The sequence below is a fragment of the Phascolarctos cinereus genome, unplaced genomic scaffold, assembly GCF_003287225.1.
Source record: "Phascolarctos cinereus isolate Bilbo 61053 unplaced genomic scaffold, phaCin_HiC Scaffold_4;HRSCAF=312, whole genome shotgun sequence".
Taxonomy (NCBI): domain Eukaryota; kingdom Metazoa; phylum Chordata; class Mammalia; order Diprotodontia; family Phascolarctidae; genus Phascolarctos; species Phascolarctos cinereus.
This window is the reverse complement of record NW_027555847.1, coordinates 717,329,078-717,350,974: the sequence shown is the minus strand read 5'-3', so window position 1 is coordinate 717,350,974 and position 21,897 is coordinate 717,329,078. Positions and strand designations below refer to the sequence as shown.

Sequence of the window (21,897 nt, the reverse complement as noted above, 5' to 3'; positions counted from 1 at the left end):
AGTGATGCTGAGTCAATTAGGAAAAGGGGGGCTGCCACAGGACAGCGGCCTTGATGACCCATGCTGGGGGTAGGTCCACTGGGGTTTCATGGGCTACACAGCAGGGGCATTCAGGCCAGACCTCCACCTGAGAGCAGCCACAAGGCCAAATTCTCAGGCTGACTGCATGATCTCAGCTGACTTCTTTCCAGTAAAAGTTTTGTTTCATTTTTATGTTTTCTTCAAAGTCACCAGAAACTACAGATAGGAATGTGACAGTGTGCTGAAGACTGGCAGGGAGTGTGGGGGGCACCAGAAGCTCTCCCTTCCCTGGTTCCTCTCCATGTTCTCCTTCATCCAGACCCAGGACTCTGGAAACCTGACCCTCTTGTGGGGCCGGAAACTGGTACCACGGCCCTGGGGCCTGGAGCCTCAGAGCAGCCCCTATCAGGCCCAGAGGATAAGCCTATTGTGTGCCTGATTCAGGCTGCAAGATAAGCATTCCCAGAGTACAATGGGGCCCTTGATTCCTGGGCCGAAAGGCAGGGGCCCTGGCCAGCCCTGCTCCTCCCTCTGATACCGAGACTTCAAGTAGCATTCTCCATCTCTCAGACACCTCCAACTGAACAGGTCTAAGCCAGTGCCTAAGATAAACAGGGGGTTGGGTGTCTCTGGCAGAGAAATCCAAGCAGCCGGGAGGTACGGAGCCTCCCTGAAATGCCAGATGGAGCCACGATCCAGTTCCACCCCCTTCAGCCAAGGGCTTTGCTCAGCTGCGTCCTTTAGCGAAGCCCTCGGAGACAAGCCCTCGTCCTCATGTCCCGGGCACCAGGCACGCCATCAGAGCGGCTTCACCTCCAAGAACCAAGGGCACCTGACTCCCCCCACTGAGGGAGGTGGCTCAGGCCCTACCAAGGATCCACCAGGCAAATGTGGGTGGCTCCCCCTTGTTTGAAGTAGGAACTTGTAATTCAGGTCTGGTGCGGTCAGTCTTCCCTGAACCTGGGGCTGGGGTGAGGGGCAGGGCAGCAGTGAGGGGGGTGGGAGGGGGGCCGGGAGGGCTCCCTAGCCTCACCGCTCAGCCTCGCTTGGGCCTGGCTCATGAGAGGTGCTGGGGCTGGCTGGTCCCTTGCACAGGTGGTCTCACTGCATTCTGCATAACCGTTACTAATCAATGGGTCTCAGCCTCCCTCCATGCCACTCACTGCTGGCTCCGAAGCATCAGGTAAAAAGAATATTCTCCATGGATATTCAGATTTACTTCCCAGACAGATGAAACAAGAAAACTGGGGAAGACCCATCTGGTTATTAAGCCATTCTCCACAAAGCAAAACAGAAGAAACCGGGGTTGAGGACCTGGGTTCAGATCCTGCCTGATAGTTCCCCACTATTTGAAGCCAGGGTGTTGGCCTAGGCCTCTAAGGCCTACCGCAGCTCTGGATCATTGACATTCAGGCAACCCTGGGGGTCTGCCGGAGAGAGGACAGTGAGGACCAGGTAGGGGGGAGAATGGACAGACCACACCTGCCCTGTGTGCCCAGGGCCACAACAGGAACCCAGCAGGGAAATGGGGTTCAGTCTAGGGCTGAGGGGCCACACCGGGTAAACGGGTGGGGGGGAATTCAGGGGGTACCCCCAGCAGCCACTGCTTTGCACTTCCAACAGCCCGGGAAGTGTTACTTTTGCACCTGTTCTAATAATTAAATGCTATAAATTCCTGAGCCATGAATCAAGTTACCAGGGTCTTGTGCCTAAGTACCTTAAGTGCAGGGTGAGCGTGCACAGCTGTGGCCCAAAGCCCTCGGCCTCTTCAGCCCCTGCAGGCCGAGAAGCGGCCCAGCCAACGGGCAAACACAGCTAGTCTGATTAAGACCGACAGCTGTCTGCAGGCTGTCCTGAGCAGCTTGGGGCCCAGGAATCACGGCATGGGCGGCCTGGCTCATGCTGGACCCCATCCCTGCCCTCTCATTTGGGAGAGGGCTCAGCTACTAGAGGATTCACCACTCCCATTTTCCACATGGACAAGGGAGCTAAAACCCAGAAGGGTCGGTGACTTGCCATGGTCATGAAGTCAGAAGCAAGATTTGAACCTCAGGGTCCAGCATTCCACCCACCACCTGCACACATCTGGCTTGGGGGAGCCACAGATGTCACACTGTCACAGCCAAAGCCGGTCTATCAGGAGCCCAAGCTGGACGGCAAGGAGGATGGACAAAGGGGGTCCTCGTGATCACAAATCCCTGAGGGTCACAGACAGACAGCAGGGACCTCAGGGCTCCTCAAGCCCCTCGAGTCACAGAGCTGGAACAGAGGTCCAGAAGGAAGGCCTCACCCACAGCCACTCGGGGAGAAGGAGACAGAGCCAGCATCTGAACCCAGGCTGCACAGCTCCCCCTCCCATGCTTTTCTTACAGCACCAAGGGGCTGCTTCGTAGCTCAGAAGACAGGGCAGAGCTGACAGGATGCCCTTCTGATTCCCTGGCCTGGCCCTCCTTTGCACATGCTCCTCTCCATTCCCTGGCCCCGGCCCCTCACCTGCAGTAGTTGTGGTCCCCCAGGCCCCCCTCTCCATGAGGGTACTTCAGAGTGTTGTAGGGGTGCTGGAAGGTCTCATTCCAGAAGAGGCAGGCCTTCCCTCCGTGCGGTGCCGTCCAGTTCTGCCTGCCCCTGTAGTCGACTCCGTTTGCCGTGAAACATTCTAGAAGGAAGAAGAAACAGGAGGTGATGCCTCAGACCAGCCTCGTCCTCCCCTCGTGCCACTGCTCAGCCGACTCTGTTGAACGGGGGAGGCATCTCGCTGCGGCCTCTGGGCAGCACCAGGGACGTGAGGGAAGCCCCCCTAGGGGTGATGGAGAAGCCGGCACTGACCAAAGACAGACGGGGGGGGGGGCTCAAAATGAACCGGGAAACACTGGCAGCAGACCCTCCTCTGGAATTCTGGGTGCTTGGAGGGGGTCATGGCTCTGCCAGTGCCTTTGTGCAGTAACTAAAACCAGGTCTCCCCGCTGTAGCTCAGCGCTCCCTCCAAGCCGGAGAGGCAGCCCTGACACTTGGATTCAATCAGCCCCTCGCGCACAGAAATGTTTCAGAATCCCAATCACACAAGTGGGGGAATGACTCAAATTCCCCGGTAATGAGGAACAGCCCTCCCTACAGAGTTGGGGATAGAGGTGCAGGGGTGCAGGACAAACACCAGGGCTCTCCCCCGGCCTTCATTCTGTAAGTGCCCTGGAGCATCAGGCCCTAGGATACCCTCACTGACCAAAACAGCAAGGTGTGCAGGCGACCTCGGATCCCAGGCCACCGGCCTCTTGTCCCTTAATGTATCAAATCCAGAAGGGTTCAGGACAAACACACAGCAAAGAAATAGCAATCAATGCATTAGCTAAAAGCACAGCAGCCCTTCAAGCACTCCGTGCTGGCGGGCACCAGCCAGTCACGGCTGCAGCTTTCCCCTCCTTCCTTTTCTGATCTTTGCCCTCCTTCTCTGACTCCTGGGACTCAAGGCCCAGACGGCAGCCGGCTTTCCTTTCTGGGGCCATGGGCTTGCCCCAGCCCCAACCCCACTGGCCCACTGGAAAGCCTTTTGTGGAGCATTTTGGTCATTCAAAAACTATGTTTGGAAGAGCCCATTTCCCCAATCAGGACCCGTGGGCTGTGCTTGGACTGGAACCACCCAATTCTCTGGGTCAGAAGAATGAGCTGGCTGCCCCACCATGCCCACAGCCCAAATCATTTAGGTTGGCACAACATTCACTCAAAGCCCACCTTCAGTGGACTGGCTTCATGCATGAAGGGAAGTGTGGGCAAAGGGGAGGCGTCCAAAGGCAAACTGAGGAGTTGGCTGGTGTATGAAGGGGCCCTTGGCTGGGAGACTTGCTTCTGGTCCCTGGCTCTGCTGCCCCTGGACAAGTCACTTCCCTTCTCTGGGCCTCAGTTTCCTCATCAGCAAAGCGCTCTTTCCACTGGGCCACACTGCCTCCTACCACTAATTTCCTTCTAGTTTTGATTCTATGAACAACAGACCAACTGGTGCCCATGCCCATTTTCCTATGAATGCCAACTATGAGAAAAGATGAGGCAGAACAGACCAGAGCCAGCCCTGCGAGCTCTGGCAAGGCAAGTGACATCTGGTCTTGGTGTCATCGACACATCAGAATGTGTAGCATGGGTCTTCCTCTTCCCACCTTCTTTTTACTAAAAATCACACCGTGATTAGGCCAACACATACTCTGAGGAGGAAGCCACTACATTCTCAGTGGTTTGCTGAGGTGTCACTGGTATACTTGTCTAATCCCCCAGAAAAGGAACCTGACATGCCCAAGGTTAGTCAGTCAACAAACCTACCATGTACCATGCACCAGGTATCAGCATGCTAAGTGCTGGGGATACAAATACAAGCCAAAAGAAAGACAGTCCCTCACCTCAAGAAGCTTACATTCTAATGAAGAAAGATAGCACATAAAAGGGAGCTGAGAAAGCTACCCCACTTGCCTTATTGCCTTCATCACCCATCACCACCTCCTTCCACATGCATAACACTGAATACTGGGGAACCTTTGGAGGCTGGGAAATGACTCACTTTCCCCTCCCTTCCATAGCTAGTTTCTTTTTCTTCTCTATTACACATCACGCTTCTCTACCAGCTCCAACCCTTCTATTGGGGATTCAGTAGGTGGAACAGTCTGGTAGAAACCTAGGATTGGCCACAGGACCTATGTTTCTTTCACAGGACAGATTTCAAACTTTGCAAGGACCTCTTAAGCCCTTCCTGGTTAAGTATCTGAATAGCTGGAACACAGTCTTGAGCTTCCATCCAAGCTGGGTACCCTTCTTTCATGGGTTCAGGATAGACAGTTTTTATGTGTAAGACCCACCCTTCAATGCTCCAAGTCTCCAAAGCCTAGCAAAGAACACTCACTCGAAAATCAGAAGCTCTTAGACAACAGAAGTGGTCTGGGGGGGGAATCACCGAAGTAAGAAGTCTTAACCCTAAGGGACTCCTCACTCTTCTCTACTGACCCCACAAGTGGATGCAATTACCCTAGACACAAGAGGCTCCTGGGTAAAAACTGAAGACAAAGCTTAGCTCTGGGCTGTATCGAATACGGCCACATTTACTAGGGACCAAGAAGTTACCCAGAGCTACACAGCTGCTCCCCTGAAACAGAAATCTGGGGGCTTTAGGCCCACGAGGGTCAAGCGGTCTTTCTTGAAACAGTGAACAATCTTTTTAAAAATTCCCAACACTGGAAAGTACCCTTGAAGGAACAAGAGAATTTCCTCATTTGCCTTCATTTCCAAAACTAAAATCTATTTTAGGAGGGAACAGGCAATGAATCTGAACAACTGTGATTAGGTGTGGGGTGCCTCGATTCTTTATTATTGCTAGTTTTCTACCACAATCAGAATTAGACTTCATCAGTTAGCATGCCCCAAATGGGTTAAAACATGAAAATTAAAAGAACTAATTATCAGGGAGGAAGCCCCCCAACCACATGACACATCATTACATCCTTATCTAGAATTCTGACACACCGATACAGAAAGCTCATGGACTTTTCTATATTTTTCTGCACAGGAAAATTAACAGGAATTATAGGTAGTCTTCAACAAGTCAGGGAGACTCCCCATGGTGGGAATTAGGCTATCACAGGCATTCTGGCCCTTTACAAAACGATTTCTAATATACCCCTGGGGAGGTAGGGAAGAAAAGGCTATAAGCCAGTGAAAATGAAGTGGCTTCTTGGAATGCAATCAATGGAAATAATCCTGGCTTCAGCCATTAATATTGTGAAACATTCACACGCTCTCCCTCCAAAGAAGATAAGAATCTTTGGGTGCATTCTGTATGCTGTCCAAATCACAGAAGTGCAAATACTGAATGATTATAAGTGTTAGCAAGATCCCAAGTTACCAGAGCTCTAGGAAAATTAGCTTGGCCAGGTTGGACATGCTAGGTATTAGAATCAGATGGGCAGGGGAGAATTGCTTTAGGTAGAGAGGCATTAACCTCAAAGATGACCAAGAGCTTCGGGGCAGGAGAAAATGAGCCCTTTGAATGGGCATGAATGGATGGATGAAACCCAATCAAGATGGATGAGGGCTTCTTCAAGAAAGCTCCATCACATGGTCATGGCCAAACACACTTCTCCTGAACACACCCATCTGAGAAAATTCATTTGGTTTGGTCTCAGCACCATGGGTAAACAAAGCATGCTTTCTGTGGGTAAGCATGGCCTTCTGATGGCTCCATGGACTCTTTATGAAGGTGGCTTATTTTAGTATCTGTTGCTGCTCAAGATCATAGGTTTGGAAAGGTCTTGAGCAGTTATCCAGTCCAATCCCTTTGCTTTTTAGATGAGGAAACGGAATCTCAGAGCAGTAACGTGACCAGCCCAGGGTCTTTCAATAGGAAGTGTTTGAGCCTGGCTCTCACACCGTTTGGCCTGGGCTATAGCAAATGCTTCCAACAGGTTTTCACATCTCCCAAAACCTTCCTTCACACTACTGTAAGTGATTCCTGCTTAGCCACTCAGAATTTTGTGATCTGTGGGTAAATTACAGAGATTAAGCATTTTCTGGAGGGAGAGGGGAGAAAACCTTTGATATTTTTCTTACAGCACTAAATGAAGCCTTCAAGCTGAAGCACAATCCATATTTAACAGTAATGAAGATGGGACAGCAGGCTGTTAGGGGGCATAGACAACATTAATTGCTGCTCCTAGGAACTGCCAGTTTCAAGTGGTTTTCACATGGAGATCGAAAAATACAGAATCCAACTAAAGGTAGAGAAATGATGCAAGTGAGGACAGTAGCTATTCACCAATCAGAGAATTTTAGGGCTAGGATGGACTTTAGAAATCATCTAATCCAATTCTTCCAGTTCACTAAAAGGCGGGAGGGAATGTGGAGGGGGGAGAGAAAGGAGTCAAATGACCTGTCCAAGGTTATATGCAGAGGAGCCAAGCTTTGAACCCAGGTCCCCAGACTCTAAACCTGGTGCTCTTTTCACTAACCCATCCAGAAAAGCTAGCCACAGCCTCAAATACACCATACCAATGTTCCTGAAGCATACCTTATGGGGATGGAAGCGGCTCCAGGTTTGGGAACCTGGGTTCAAACACTGGCATTCCTCTGCGACTTTAGACAACTCACTGAACTTTTCTGGCCTCGCTTACTTGAACTGAAAACTAGGGAATCATATTGGGTGAGTGCATACAGTAAGTGCTTACTCAATGCTTGTTGTTGACTCTAAGTTCCCTTCCTGCTCTAAATAGGGACGCCCAATCCACTCACATAAGTCAGAGGCTTCACACTTCATACTTTTAAGGTCATATACAATTCTTCATCAAAAAATGTAAACAAATTGGCCTCGGATTCAGGCAGCTACACTGGAGGCTAATGTCCATAGGATCTTAAGGATCCTGCATGAAGTTGGAGGCTGCCTTGTCCACTCCATGACTGAACCACCAATCATTGCTACAACCTCTGTTGCACAGGGGAAAGAGTCTTTGCTCTGAAGTCAGAGGACCGAGGTTCAAATCTCGTGACCCGAGTGACCCTAAGCAAGTCATTTAATCCCCATGGGCTTCAGTTTCCTCATCTGTAAAATAAAGGAGAGGCTGCACTAGATAGCTTCCGAAGTCCCTTCCCACTCCAGATCTATGATGTATGGTGGATACGATATATCTCTGACGAGGGAGGAATCTGCTGTTTTGTTCACCTGAGAATTCTATAGTTAGTCTAAGTTCAGGGGTTCTTAAACACAGATCCATGAACTTTGTTTTTTTTTTTAAATATAGGTAGATAGATAGGCAAATTGAAACCGTATTTCGATTTGATTGGTTTCCTTGGCAATCCTCCGTTTTTCATTTTATGCATTTAAAGCTTTCTTCTGAGAAGGGCTGTGGACGTCACCAGGCCACAGAAGGGGCCAGAACATATAAGAGCCTAAGAGGCTTGGTCTAGAAAATGGACCAGAGGGGAAGATTCTCCATGCACCCACATGAGTAACAAAACAAAACATGGATTAAGATGGAGGCAACCTAATTCTCACTGGATCTTAATAAAATGCTCCCTCCCTTTGCTTTCTGGGGAGGCAGCACTCACAACCTTGTGGAGTCAGGAGGAATCGTGCCGGAAGCCTGCCTCTGACCCTGGGCTGGCGGGTCCCTGAGCTGCCTCCCTCGGGGGCCAATAATCCCTGCAGCCCCTTCTTCCCTAGGATGTTGGGAGAGGCTCTCAAGTGAGATCATTTCTGCAAGGTGCTTTGCAGAAATGTCAGCTGTCCCCTCGAGGGAAGGAAGAAAGGTCAGCGCAGTGAAGAGCCCCTAGGTCAAGGACATTCACTTTCTTGGTTCCTTGATCCTCATCACAGAAGCTCAGATGGCAGCCCTGAATTGTCAGTGAGTGCTGGTAATGGGGGGCATCGATGGCCTCTCCACCCACACAGTACAGCCCCTCTTCCAGCAGCAAGCATCTTCTACTTCCTTTAAATATTTAAATGTCAAACCAACTCCACTGACACACAAAACATTAACTATGAATAAGTCAAGGGGCTCAGCAAAAGCGTAACTCATGCTAAGTAAAGGAATGGGAGTCTGTGGGGCAGCCAGCTTAAACTCAGGACGCTAAAGAAGCCATTTCCTTTGTCGAGGGCAGAACCCACAAGGCGGGGGCTTCCCTGCAGACTCCCAGATGCATCAGGTGGCACTGCAGGGGTCTCCAGAGGCCAGAGAGGCCACTCCCAGCCAGCCCAGACTCCTAGGGGATCTGAGAGCCACAGCTCCCACTAAAGCTCCCACATGTGATGCTGGGCTCTCCGAGGGCCTGCCTCTAGGACATAAGCTCTGGTGGCCCCCAGCCCCCAAAGCTGGAAGGGCTGAAAGCACAATCCCCACAACAGAGCTGACATCTGCCCCCTGAGGACGGACCGGGGTATGTTTGGAGAGGCTGCTCATCACCACAAAGACTGACCACAGCAACTCATCAAAGGGCAAGGAGACTGAACTGAGTCTGACGAAGTCACGGATCTTGGAAGTGCTGAATACAGGGGCCAAAGGAGAGGCCTGCAGGAGGGACTCCAGAAGAACATCCAGAGAAGGCCGGGTCTGAGTCAAAGGCAGGCCTGCACTGGGCGGGCAGGGCCGACGACAGACAGAGACCCCACTGAACTGCCAAGGGATCTTTCCCAAGGCCCACAAATGCTGGCCGCACACAGGCCCCCGGGGGCTGCCCCTTGGAGACAGCTCTGGGCTTGGGAGTTTGAAAGCTTTGTTTTCGAGTCCTGCCTCGGACCCTTAGCACCTATGGGACCTTGCGCCAAGCCCTTCCCATCTTTGGGCCCGAGTTCCCTCATCTGTAAAATGAGGGGCTGGACTCATTGGCCTCAAAAGAAGGTCCCTTCTGGCCCTCAAATGGGTCAGTGAACCTTCAGCATCCCCCTGAGAGGAGCATGGTGATGGAGAGCCTCCAAGAAGCTGGACAGAGACAATAAGGACACCTGACATTTATAAGATGCTCTGCAGCTGTCTGCCAGAAATGTGTGAGGGAAGCAGAGGAGAGACAGAGCCAAACCCAATGGGGGTAACTGGCACAATCCTTGCCACCTGGCCTCATGAACGCCATGCTCCCGCTAGCTCTCTGCGGGCATAGGGCCCACGGGCCAATCCAGCTGGAAGGCCCTCCTCACACCCACCTCTCTGAGCCCTCTGCACATTCCCTATATGCATCTCTGAGGCCACAGGAGCTTTGATTTGGAGCCCAAGCACCTTCAGTGGCCCCTCTGGCTCAACTCTCACCAGAGTAAATTCCCCTCAAGGGCCCAGAGAAGTGGTCCTCATCCAGTCTTTGTCTGCAGAAGGCAAAGCCCTTCTCTCCTTTTCTAAACACTTACTAAGCATCCCTTTAATAATCCATTGTAAAAAACTGACTGCTCAACCCCAAAGAAGAGACGGAAGACACCTCACCCTCCCCCACTTCTCTGCCTTTGCAGAGTGGGGGAACACGGGTGTGGAACACCGCATAGAACAACACACTTTTCTCATTTGTTGGTTAGTTGGGTTTTTCCTTCTTCTGGCTGTATGAGGATGAGGGTCAGGTCTTACGATAAGTATCCTAGGACAGAGTTTCTCTGTGGTTGGTCCAAACCCTTCATTTTACACATTATGAGGAAACTGGGGCCCACAAAGGGGAAATCACTTGGCCCCGGGTCACCTAGGTCAATCAGAGGCACAGCAGAGACTTGAACCATAGTGCTGCGGAGACAGCAACAGCTTGGGAGGTTGGCTGTCCTGGCCAGGCCTCAGGCCTTAGCTGTAAACTAGAGGCTAGCTCCTCGGCCCCACATCTGGCCCCCGGCCTCTGTGGCCTCCCACGACCGTCCATGGCTCGGCTGTGAGCCAGGCCCGGGAACATCTCCGGGAGGAGCTGGCTGCACTGAATGCAACCCTTGCCACGCTGAGCTTGCTCCTTGGACACTATGAAAGGGTCAGGACTCCATCCCTGGTGGTGCAGCTTCTTTCCCTGATCTTGGTCACAATCCCTCCACGCCTCGTTGACCTTGTGGTCATGGCTACAAAACTAAAAACTAGTAGAGACGCAAGACTCTCGCTCAAAGTCTCCTGCCTAGCCACCTCACCCTGGTGGTGTGCAGGGCCCTCCATCAAAGCAAAGGGAGGGCCGGGGGTTGGCTTTCCTGGCTTCATCCGTGAGCTCGGTTGGGAACGCTGCCAGCAAGGAGGACCGACACTGGGCTTGAGCACCGCACTGAGCACAATCAGACAAGATTGGTTTTGTGTGCCGAGCAGCCCCAGAGAAGCCGGTGAGGAAGTGCCGACGACGCTGTGCTACCAGGACAGCTCCTGCCCATCCTTGGGACGTCCCACTGTGGGCCCTCCCAGTGGCTCTCTTGAGACTGGGCTACCCTCTAACAAGCTGTCTGACCCAGGACCTCGTCATCACAGGAGCAGCTGACCGGGGCCCTCGGAGGACTGGACCATGGGCCTTGACGGGGCAGAGCCTCTGGGGCCGGACCTCTGCAGGCACGGCCTTCTGAAGCCTTGACCTCCACGCACAGCGAGGCAGCAGAGTGGCATCTGACATCCCCTACAGATTTTGAAGCAGATACCAGATATCAAAGACCAGAAACCGTGGTCAGTGAGATGTGAGGCCTTCTCAAGAGTGACAGCAGCAGCTGATTCTGTGCAGTGCTTGAAGGTTGTAAAACATAAAATATTCTCAATCTACTTTCTCATCTGATGCTCCAAATGGCCCTGGAAGGGAGGCGCTGCACTTCTTATTAGCCCCACGTCCCAAATGGTGATGCAGGCAAACCCACAGAGCCCAGCTCTGAGCCCGGAGTGGGAGAGGGCGTGGAAGCCCTCGAGCCTGGGAAGCGAGCTCCTGCGTGCACGCGCACACGCACACACACACACCCCAGTGGTGGACGGGACAGCTCCCCAGGCCTTTGAAGATGCTCTTTTTAAGTTAACCTCCCCTCTGACCTCACTCTTTCCAAATCTCTTCCTGCCATTTGGAACTTGGCTGATCCTCAGCTGAAAAGGCCTGTGCGGACTCGGTGCAGATGGCAGCAGTTACGACCCCTAACCAGATGCTGCAGTCTCTAATTTGATTGAAAGGATATAATTAGACAACAGAAACACTTTAATGAAAGAGCAAAACATGGCGGGAGGGAGGGACAGAAGGCCCTTAACTGATGCCAAAACACCCACTGGTAACAGGAGCTTTGAGTCTGGGGAAAGGGATGGGAAAAGACCCTTAAAAGGACAGTCCCCATCCTGTTTACGTCCCCCGAGACGGAGGAATAGGGCTTTTATTACTGCAGATTTCCACTGCATTTTATGTGGGGACAATCTGATTCAAACCAGAAGGGACTTCGGGGGGACATCAAAGAAAAACAAATATGGCTTCTGTGGTCATTATTAAAAATACTTTTACCAGCCCAATAATTTTCTTTGAAGATGAATTTTTATAGATTGAACAGCAGCAAGTAATTTACATACTGGGACTGGATTGGCCAGTGGGGACCGGTGGCCCCCCCCCCCAAAACAGCCACCACTCGGTGGCCATGTTTCTCGAGACTCCACGCAGACACTTAGGATTACTTCTATCTGCTTTAAGAGATGAAAAGCAGTTTTTTAAAAATCCAGTCGCACACGCTGGTGGTGACACACCACCCTGACTCATCTTGACACGGTGGGGGGCGGGGGATGGGGGACTGCACCCTGTAAAAAGCCCTGGAACGCATGGAAGGGCTCCTCATGCTAGCCCAGAGGACCAAGGGGCTGAGCAGCCCGAAAGGAGGGGGTGACACTTGAGGCAGGCACTCATTCCACTTGGGAACCGGGCAGCACCCCCCAGCCCGCTAGAAGCAATGCCCCACCCTTGTGGCAAGTTAAACAATCAAAAGTTTAATGCCCGGGCTACTTGCCAGAGCTTCAATCAGTGACAGAAGAAAGCAGGGGCTGGGCCCCAGCAAGTGAGGTGGGCGAGGGGGGGGCGGTGACCCATGGGAAGGAGGGATGGACGGGACCTTGCATGTCAGGAGCCTGCCTGTGAAAGGGCACTGCCTACCCACCCAACTGTGCACCTCCTAAAACTGCTCTGGTACAAGTCCAGACCATGGCGGTATTTGCCTGGAGTGAAAGAGGATCCCCTTGCGGGCTGAAAAGCCGCCCGGCTCCTTCTGGGAAATCGAGGGGCCCCTTTCTAACAAGCTCTCTTCTCTCCTGTCCTCCCCTCTCCCTCCTCCCTCGGTTCTGCTCTTGGGCAGAATACTGCCAGCGTCCCGGCCCCCAGCCCAGCCCCCTCCCAGAACTCCCTTTGCCCAGCTGCTGCTCATCTCCAGAAGGCATCCTGGCGACTCCCTCTCCCCAGCCCCACACAGCTGTTCAGTGGCCAGGTCCCCTCCCCACCCTCAGAACTTTCTTACTCATCCCCTCCAACACCACCCAGGGTCAGGCCTTCATACCTACCGCTGCCCAGCTTCCCAGCTGTCTCCCAGCCTTTAAGTCTTTCCCCTGCCCTCGTCCATTCCTGGCACATTGAAAGCATTGTCCAGTGACAAAGCTGACCCCCCACTACCATTAATGTAAGTACACCTCTGATCATGTTACTCCCCCACTCAAAATCCTTCTGTGATCCCCAGGGTCAGATGAATTATGTCGAGGCCTGCCATTCAAGGCCTTCCATGAATTGGCCCCCCCTACCCCTCCATGACTCAATTACCCATACCCTGTGCACTAACTATTCCCCTTGTATCTTTGCTCTTTCCTCTCTCTGGAAGACAAGGCCCCAGCCTGTTGAGACCTCATAAATTGTGTACTCAGGGCAAATCGGTCTGCTGGCCGTTCCCCGTAGAAGACACATCCTCTCCTGCCTCTGTCCCACGTCCCCCCACCCCTTCCACCCCAGTCTGGAGGGCACTCCCTCACTAGTCACCATCTCCTGAGAGCTCTCCAGTCAGGGCTCAGCTCAAGAGGCACCTGCCACAGCAGAGCTTTCCTGAGCTTTGCAATTCTTGGCAATCTCCCCACCCCCCCAAAAAAAATTAATTTTTGACTATTTTGTATGGACTTAGCTGTATACATGTCACACACACACCCAGCAGAATAGAAACTCCTTGAAGGGAGGGTCCATTTTCATGTGTGTCTCTGTAGGCAGGCTTGGAACTTCCCAGCTGAGATGAGATAACCCTCACTACTTGTATCATCTTAGACAAGTCCCTTTCCATCTCTGGGCCTCAGTTTTCTTGTCTGTAAAAAGAGGGGAAGGGCCTGGAGAGCCTTTCAGGCCCCTGCAGCTCTGAATCACTGACCTGCTCCCCAGCACCTCCCATGCCAGGCTCCCCATCCCTGAAGGTCCCAGCTCCACTGGGGCCTTGGAGGGGTCAGAACTGACAGCTCCTTCTCAGCCCCGTGTGTTCTAAAGCCTGCTCTGCCTGCCTGCCCTGCATTCTTGTCATTCCCAGACTGGCTTTCTTCTCCCTCCTAAAGTGTAAGCTCCAGGAGGGCAAGCAGAATGTCTTCATTTTCTGTTCTCCCAAAGTGCCTGGTGCCGTGCTTTACGCACACTAAGCACTTGGTAAACATTTGTTGAATGAATGAATTCTAACTGAATGACTAAATGAAGAGGCGAAGGTGGGAGAAATGAGAAGGGAGAAGGGAAAGGACGTGCCTGTGGGCTCCCCCCACCCTTGGCCCCCTCAAAGAGTGAGCATCTAGATTCTAATTCCTCAAATCAGACTGAGGACTGGGAAGACTGCCGGATCAGAGCATTTGGGCTAGAAGATTGCTGAGATCAGATTGAAGGCCCTGGTTTGAGAGAAGAGGAAACAATCAGTATCTGGACAAGCAATCCAGGCTTGAGCACGGCAGGAGCCACAGTGGAACCAGATCTATGAGTGAATCAGTCATAAGCACTGGTCCAGACCAGGCGCTGGAAATACACAGGCAGGGGTGGGACAGCTCCGGTCCTCAAGGCAGGACGTGAGGGATGGGGGAGACAAGTCCCGTCCATCCATGTCTCCAATGACTCCAAGGCGATTTGGGGTTGCCCCAATGCTGCTGAGGGGAAGAAGGGAAGGATTAGGAAGGGCCTCAGCCCTCCCACACACCTGGTGCCCCAGGTAGCTGCAGGGGGCCTGAGGCAGCCTTAAAAACCTGTTTAATGAGCATTTTCCAAGGGGGTGGTGGGGAGGAAGGTGTGGCTAGAAAATCATGCACTTCTCTATTCTCCTGGTAACTAGGCAGGGGACAAAAGCTGTGCGCACACACACACACACACACACACACACACACAAACCCACATACACAGAGAGCAAGCCTTTCTTCTTGAGTGTTTTGCATTAACTCTGTGTTCCATAGTACAAACACAATCAACTTGGTATGTCTGAAAGTTTCTTCTTCTTTTTTTTTTTTTGGCCAAAAAAAAAGACTTAATTAAAACAAAATAATCCACCATACTAAGCATACTGTTGTTTTTAAAAGGGATGCTCTGCTTAGCGTCGAATGACAGAAAGCGTGATATGAAATCCTCCTCAAAAGAAGTGACAAATGTTTTCTCTGGATGGATTTCTCTTCTGGCCTCTGGGCCCCAACGCCCCCAGAGCCACACCTGCCATCACATCACAGCTGAGCCCTCTTCGGCCCGGCAGACGCCACTGTCCTGGCCATGGAATCCTGGCTCCACATGCTGCCTGACCAGGCAGTCCTCTTCTCTCTAAGCCTCGGGGCTCATGTGTGTGGTGGGGCCCGGCATGTCTGCGCTGCCCCCTCAGAGGGCTTTATCAAGGTGCCCTTTATAAGCAGGCTGTGAAGGCTATGGGAGGCAGCCTGGAAGCCAGGACGACATGGCTGGGCAGCCTCATACACATCCTGGCAAAATGATTCACCCTCTCGGTGCCCAGGCAGCTCTCAATCCACTGGCACCTGCATTGCTGGGGCTCTGGACACTAAGGAAATCCCAGGTCATTCCTACACCTGGGCTCTTTCAAGCTTATCAAGAGACTTGTCCTTCCCTGGTCACAGGACTCGAAACTCGGGCCTGGCTTGCAGGCTTCAGCTTTGCCTCTCTGTATGGTCTCTGCTTTAATGCTGCAAAGGGACCGCCCCAAAGTATCTCTGATCACCACTGTTCCCTAGCTTACATGTTTGGAAGAGAAGCAAAGAACCACGGCGGTGACGTTTTGACCCAGTGTTAATGAGGCTGCATTCATGCCGACCAGGAGACGTTGGGCTGCTCCAGGGCAGTTTTCTGGGGGCTGAAGCCACCCCGTTCCTCCAGGCCCTGGAATCAGGTTCTCCCATGAACCTCCACTCCTAAGGGGTTCTTGCCCAACACCAAAACCCCACAGGCCTAGTGGGAAGACCCTGGTGCGTCGCTTCAGCCAAAGTCAATGAAGCACACGTCAAAACGCCTGCTCTGTGTGAAGCCTTTTGGTCGATACTGGGGTTACAGAGAAAAACTCTTTAAACAGTCCCTGTGCCCCAAGAACTTTCATTCTACTGAGCACTAGAAGCTATGATTGAGTCCAACATGATTTTACAGATGAGGAAACTGAGGCCCTAGAAAAGTTACATGCCTCATCCAAGGTCACACAGCTCCTATGATCTGGAGGCAGAATTTGAACCCAGACCCCCAGAGGCAGAGCTAGTAGTGACAGCCAGGTGGTACCGTCAACAATAGTGATAGCTCCCACTGACCCAGCACCTACTCCATGCCAGGCCCTGTGCTAAGTGCTGGATGAAGATTACTTCCTGTGGTCCTTACCACGACCCTGGCAGGCAGGGGCTCTGGTTACCCCCGTATTTTCAGGCAGAGAGGGTTTAGTGACTTTGCCCAGGGGTGCACAGCTAGGCAGTATTTGAAGGCTGGATTTGAATTCAGGTCTTCTGAGTCCAGGCCCAGCCCTCTCCGTGTGCTCCTCCAGCTACCTGAAGCAACACAGAAATGCCAGCTTGTGTTATTTTTATCATCCATACAAACCCATACAAAGCCATGTCAACAGGGAGACACTTTAACCCTTGGGAGTGGGAGGGGGCCTCCCAAAGGAAGCCTGGGATCTCGAGAGGGAGGGGAGAGAAGGAAGAGCGAGCCTGAGCCTGAGCAAAGATGGAGTGGTGGGAAACCGAGGAAGGCTAGCCTTGGGCCACTGGCGCAGGAGCCTACAGCCCCCAGCTCCCTACAGCACATGCCTGCCCTGGTGCTAGGCAAAGCACAGACAGCCTCTGGCCTCGGTCCTGCCTATGGGGCAGCCAAAACATGCCAGCCCAATTTAGGTCTTCCTAAAAATGGACACAACTCATCACAGATTTGGGCTTTTTAAGTGACCAGAAGCAAAAATACCCAGAGCCCTTGATGCTTGAGGAAAGCTTCCCTTTCCTTCAACTCCCCAAACCACAGGCACAGGGTCCTGGTATTTTGGGTTCCTAGAGAGCAGCCTCCGGCCTTCAAGGATCTTGTACTAAAAGCAGACTGGGCATTCCCTCCATCAATTCTGATCACCATCCCTCTGTGACTATCGCCACAGCTGGGTGGCCAATGTCACAAAGCCGGGCTGGGATTCTGTCGGCCTCGGGGCGCTGAGGCTGTGCTCAGGCCTTTCCTGCCCTGCTCTGTGCCCGAGGGTCATCCCCGGCCTCTGTGCAGGGGGGTGTTGGTGGCTCTTTCCTCCCTCGATCTGCACCATGTGCTCACGGCATGAAGAGATGCCCCCCCTAACTCCAAGGGCTCAGGCTGGACTCAATCTGCCCCACTGGCGTCTGCGACACTTCCATGCACACGCCACAGACTTGGAGCTGGAAGGAACCTCGTCTAGTCCAATTGCCTCGTTTTACAGGTGTGGAAACTGAGGCAGAGAGAAAGGATGTGACTTGCCCTAGTTATTGGCTGAGGCAGAATTTGAACTCGGGCCTCCATGACTCCACTGCCTAAGATCCCACAGTCAGCACAGGTCAGCAGCAGGACTTGCACCCCAGTCTTCTTGTTTCAAGCCCAGCGTCCCACCCACTGCACCACCACTCTGGATCCCACAGAGGAGAAGCAACTGGCCTAGAGGTGCCCAGGTGGGATCATGGGGCCAGAAGGGTCCTTAGGGGTCATCCAGGCCAAATCCCTAATTTAACAAGTAAGGAAACTGAGGTACAGAGAAAGGAACAGCTAGTTCCCAATCCGGAATTCTTCCCACCACACCACACTGCCTCCCATCAGCCCTGCACACAGGCATGAAGACGGGGCTAGTCACATCACTCCCATTTTACAGAGCAGACAATGCAGGCCAACAGGTTTGTCCCAGGGCCCACAGATATTAAGCGCCTAAGCCAAAACTCCAATCCAGGGCTCACGGGGGGCCACCGCCCTTCCCTCTCCATGCAGCTTGCTGGGCAGCTGAAGGTGCCCAGGAATAGATTCAAGTTAGTTCAAACGAGGTGATTTCAGTGGCTGACAGCATGAACGCCACATGGCTTTCAAGGCTGACCGTAGGATCATAGGCCTACTGCGTGAAGGGACCCCAGAGGACAGAGATCCAAGCTGGCAGGACCAGCACCCACGGTCACCCATGCAGTGAGGAGCAGAGGAGGGACTGGAAGCTGGGTCCTCTGACTCAAGAGATTGCTTTGGGAGCTGCCTCTGCTCACACGTGAAGACGAGAGCACTGAGGCGCGTGGTCAGCGCTAGGATGCAAAGCTGCCACGGGAAGAGCAAAACTGAATCCAGCCCCCTGGAGGAGCTCTCCACAAGGCGTGGGAGGACCCACTGCATCCAGATGCCCAGAGCAGCCAGATGCGGCCTCCCAGCATGGTCTTTGTTCTTCTCTTCTCCTGCCATCAGATGAGGATCAGGATGAAACGGGCAAGCTCGGCCTTCCTCCCCGTCATTCCTGAAGGAGGGGAAAGCTTGGAGATCTGGGGCTGGCTAGAGCCAACCATGAGAAGTAGCAGGGAGGGGAATGAGATAGCTGCTTCTTTAAAGCCAGACTTCAGAAATGCAAACCACCAGTAGTTTAAATATTGCAATATTGCGCAGACCCTAAGCATTGAAATAATTTTTTCCATCCACAAAACTCTGAGAAAATTATAGTATCAAAAAAAATAATAAAATGATGTGTTTGGCAGAGCCTCAGAGTGAGACGGGTTTTTTATTGAAGCTCAGTTTGGAAACTGGTGGGTAACACTCGGGAGGTGACCTTCAAACAACGGGAGCTCTCCCTGGAAATGTGCTGGAAGAAGAAAGGACAGTGAAAGCCCAGGGCTGGTGTCCTCGGTGGCTTTGGAGGATAAGCAGGGACTCTGGACTCTGGCTCGGGCAGTGCCCCCTTCTTGCAGCTCATTTACCCTCACCAAAAAAAGGGTCCCGGCTTTGGATCACTTAAGAACTCAATTTACCCGATTTGAAACCAAGCAAGTTTGTATCATTGAGGAGATGAGTCCACTCTCCAGCCAAGTACTGCTTACCCAGAAGGATAAGAGCCCGGGTCATTTACTGCTTCGGTCCTGGGTCAAAGGTGAGCCCAGGTATTTTCATCCCCTCCTCTATCCTATTGACACACCCAAGACCACACAGAAGGAAATGTGAAATTAAAGGGTTACCAAGTCACTGTTCTGTTGCTAAGTCCTAGACTTCTCAGACAACACAAAACCCCTCAGGCACGTCATACATAACATATACATATAGAATGTTAGAGCAAGAAGGGTCATGTGGAACAATGCTCTCATTTTACAGATGAGAAAACTGAGGCCCAGAAAATTCAGAAGAGATGCTTTCCAAACTTCCAGGGAAGGGGTTTTTTGACCCATCAGGGATACTGAGACATCTTCAGCTGTCTGTGTATTCACAGCACCTAGCTCTCAGAGCCCTTGGTCAATGCTTGCTGAGAGGCTGACCATTCCATGGGCTGCCAAAGCAATTTCCCTTCTAAGAGGTTTGGAGCTAACAAGAATCTCCCAGCATTCTAGACAGACTTAGGAAAAACATCCTGGGCACTGCCCTGCTTTCTTTTGTTTTTAAATCCCTGCTTTTCAAATATCCTAGATCAGTATTGAAACTGAGGAATGAAGACTTCAGTTCTCCCCTTCTGAAGGGCTTCCAAGTAAACTTTTTTCCCATCCCTTCAAAGTGCTCAGAGGTGAGTGTCTAACCTCCAAGTAATTCGTGAATAAACACAAAACAGCCCCATTTTCCACCCGCACCTCTGGTCCTTTCACTCCATAAATGATTTTGCTGGAAAGAAGACTATCTAAGTCTCCCTTTCACCTCTGGGTGCCCCACCTCAGAGCTTATTTTGCTTTGTCTGAGGACAGACACAGGGCTAGTTCCCTTTACCCTAATTACAGTGAAGTCCCAATGGAGCAGGTCCTGCTCTATCTTGGGAAAGTGACAGTCATAGCTCAATACTGCACATCTGTCCATTAGGCTAAAAAGCCCCCAGCCCAGGGCCCCTCCTGTCCCCCCCCCACAGGCTGCACCTCATGCTGGACAGCTGCCCAGCACCCCCTCCCCAGCAGTCTGCCCTTTGGGGGGGAGTCGAAAGAGTTAAGGGGACTTCAGGCAATGATGCCTAGGAGGCTGCCACTCATATTTCTGGACACCACCCTCTATCTCCTGGCAAAACGGGGTGTGTTCCCTGACAAAAAGCACCACACATGAGGAATCTGGCTTCCTCTGAAGGAATAAAGCTACATAAAGGCCAGTGTACCCGGCTAGGAAGGGTTCCAGGAGGCGAAAGAGGGCCAGGAGGGTGCCCAGAAGGGGCTGGGACCCCAGCATTCTGGACAGTCTGACCTGCAGCTCTTTCTCAGATCTGCTCCAACCTCAACTCCAGAAAGTGGAGACTACCAAACACAGCCTCACGGTCCTCTGCTTCCTCGCTGTTCTTAAGGGCTGCAGGCAGAGCTCTCAGGGGCAGAGCCATCCAGGGACCCCCAGGACAGGCTCCCCAAGAAGTTCCCCACCTCACCCCACCCCCAGAGGGGAAGGAGGACCGAACATTGGCTTTGGTATCTATCTTAGGGTCACAGATCTCAGAGAGGGTAAGCCCTCCCGGGGCTCCCTAGTCCAACCTCTCATTTCACAGCGGAAGATGAGGAAACCGAGGCTCAGAACAGCGGGGTGCCCTGCCCAATACCTGACACATCTACATGCAGATATGATCCATGTGTTTATGTATGTATGTGTATATATATATATATAAACACTATGTACATCCACACACATATCTGTCTACACACTTTATACAAAACCTCTACACGCAATCACACACGTATTAATACCCCCCCCCCAAATGCTTGCTGACCGATCCCATGCGGCAAGGTCAGTCCTGCAGTCGGTCACTACGGGGCAGGGACAGGCTCTGGACCCAGGTCCTCGGACCCCAGATGCGGGGCTTCTCCCCCGCCCCAGCCAAATTCTCAGGAGCCCCGAGCTCTCCGTCTGGCACCCCACTTTCCTTCTCTGGACCTCAGTTTCCCCACCTGTAAAAAAGCCGTGCCAGCCGTCCCGGGGCCCCAGGACCCCCGCCCTCCCGCGCCCGGACCCCCCTCCTCCGGGGTCCTGCGGGGAGCCTCAGCTTCCTCCGGGGTAAGGCGGGCGGGGGTCCGCACGGCCCCGGTCCGAGCTGGTGCTGGTGGCCGCGGGGCGAGGCGCGGTCACTCACCGGGCGCCGGTCCGGGTCCGGGTCCGGGTCCGAGGCCGGGTCCGGGGCGGGCGGCCAGCGCCAGCGCGGCAGAGAGCAGGGCGAGGCGGGCGGCGGGCGGCGCCATGGGCCGGTCAGTGCGGGGCCCCGGGGCGCGGCCCGGGGGAGCAGGGGGAGCGCGGGGAGCCGGGGCCGGCCATGGGAGCGGGACTCGGGGCCCCAACAGTCTGCCCGGCCCCGCCCCGCCCCGCCCGCAGGGCCCGCCCCCCAGGGGCCCCGCCTCCCACGTGCGGCCCGCCCCCTCTCGCCCCACCTCCGCCCCTCCCCAAGCATGCGCCTCGCCTCCGGCTGGGCCACGCCCCCTTACGCGGGCACGCCTCGTGCGCCTGCTCAGCAGAGGAGGGGCCGCTCAGTCCCTCCAACACGGCCCCGCCCAACTTTCCAGAGGTCCCAAGCATGCGCCTCATCTCCTACGAGGCCACGCCCCCTCCTCGTGACCCGCCTGCGCAACTTGCTCAGGCCTTTCCTTACAGTTCCGCCCCCAGAGCGCCCCGCCCACTTCTCAGAGGCCCCGCCTCCGCCCGCCCCAACCACGCCCCACGCCCCCTCCCCGCCCGCCGGGTCGGAGAAGCTCAGTCATAGAGTCACAACCCGCCTCCGCGCCCAGAGGAGTCATCCATTAGTATACTCACCCACTTATTCAGGCAGGAGCCGCCTCTGCCTCTGGAGTGGAGCATGCGCACTCTAAGGCACCGCAACCGCGC

The 21,897-nt window shown here is 53.3% G+C and overlaps 1 protein-coding gene across 1 annotated transcript in view; it reads right to left on the bottom strand.

The window, feature by feature from the left end:
- The window catches only part of KREMEN1 (kringle containing transmembrane protein 1), a 49,178-nt gene extending 27,811 nt beyond the window's left edge, over nt 1–21,367 (bottom strand). Inside the window, exons 1-2 of the mRNA XM_020996598.2 lie at nt 21,155–21,367; nt 2,515–2,677 (exon numbers count right to left, since the gene is read on the bottom strand). Coding sequence (XP_020852257.1) covers nt 2,515–2,677; nt 21,155–21,260 — 269 coding nt within the window. The 5' untranslated portion in view covers nt 21,261–21,367. The remainder of the gene's footprint in view (nt 1–2,514; nt 2,678–21,154) is intronic.
- Nucleotides 21,368–21,897: the final 530 nt, after the last annotated feature.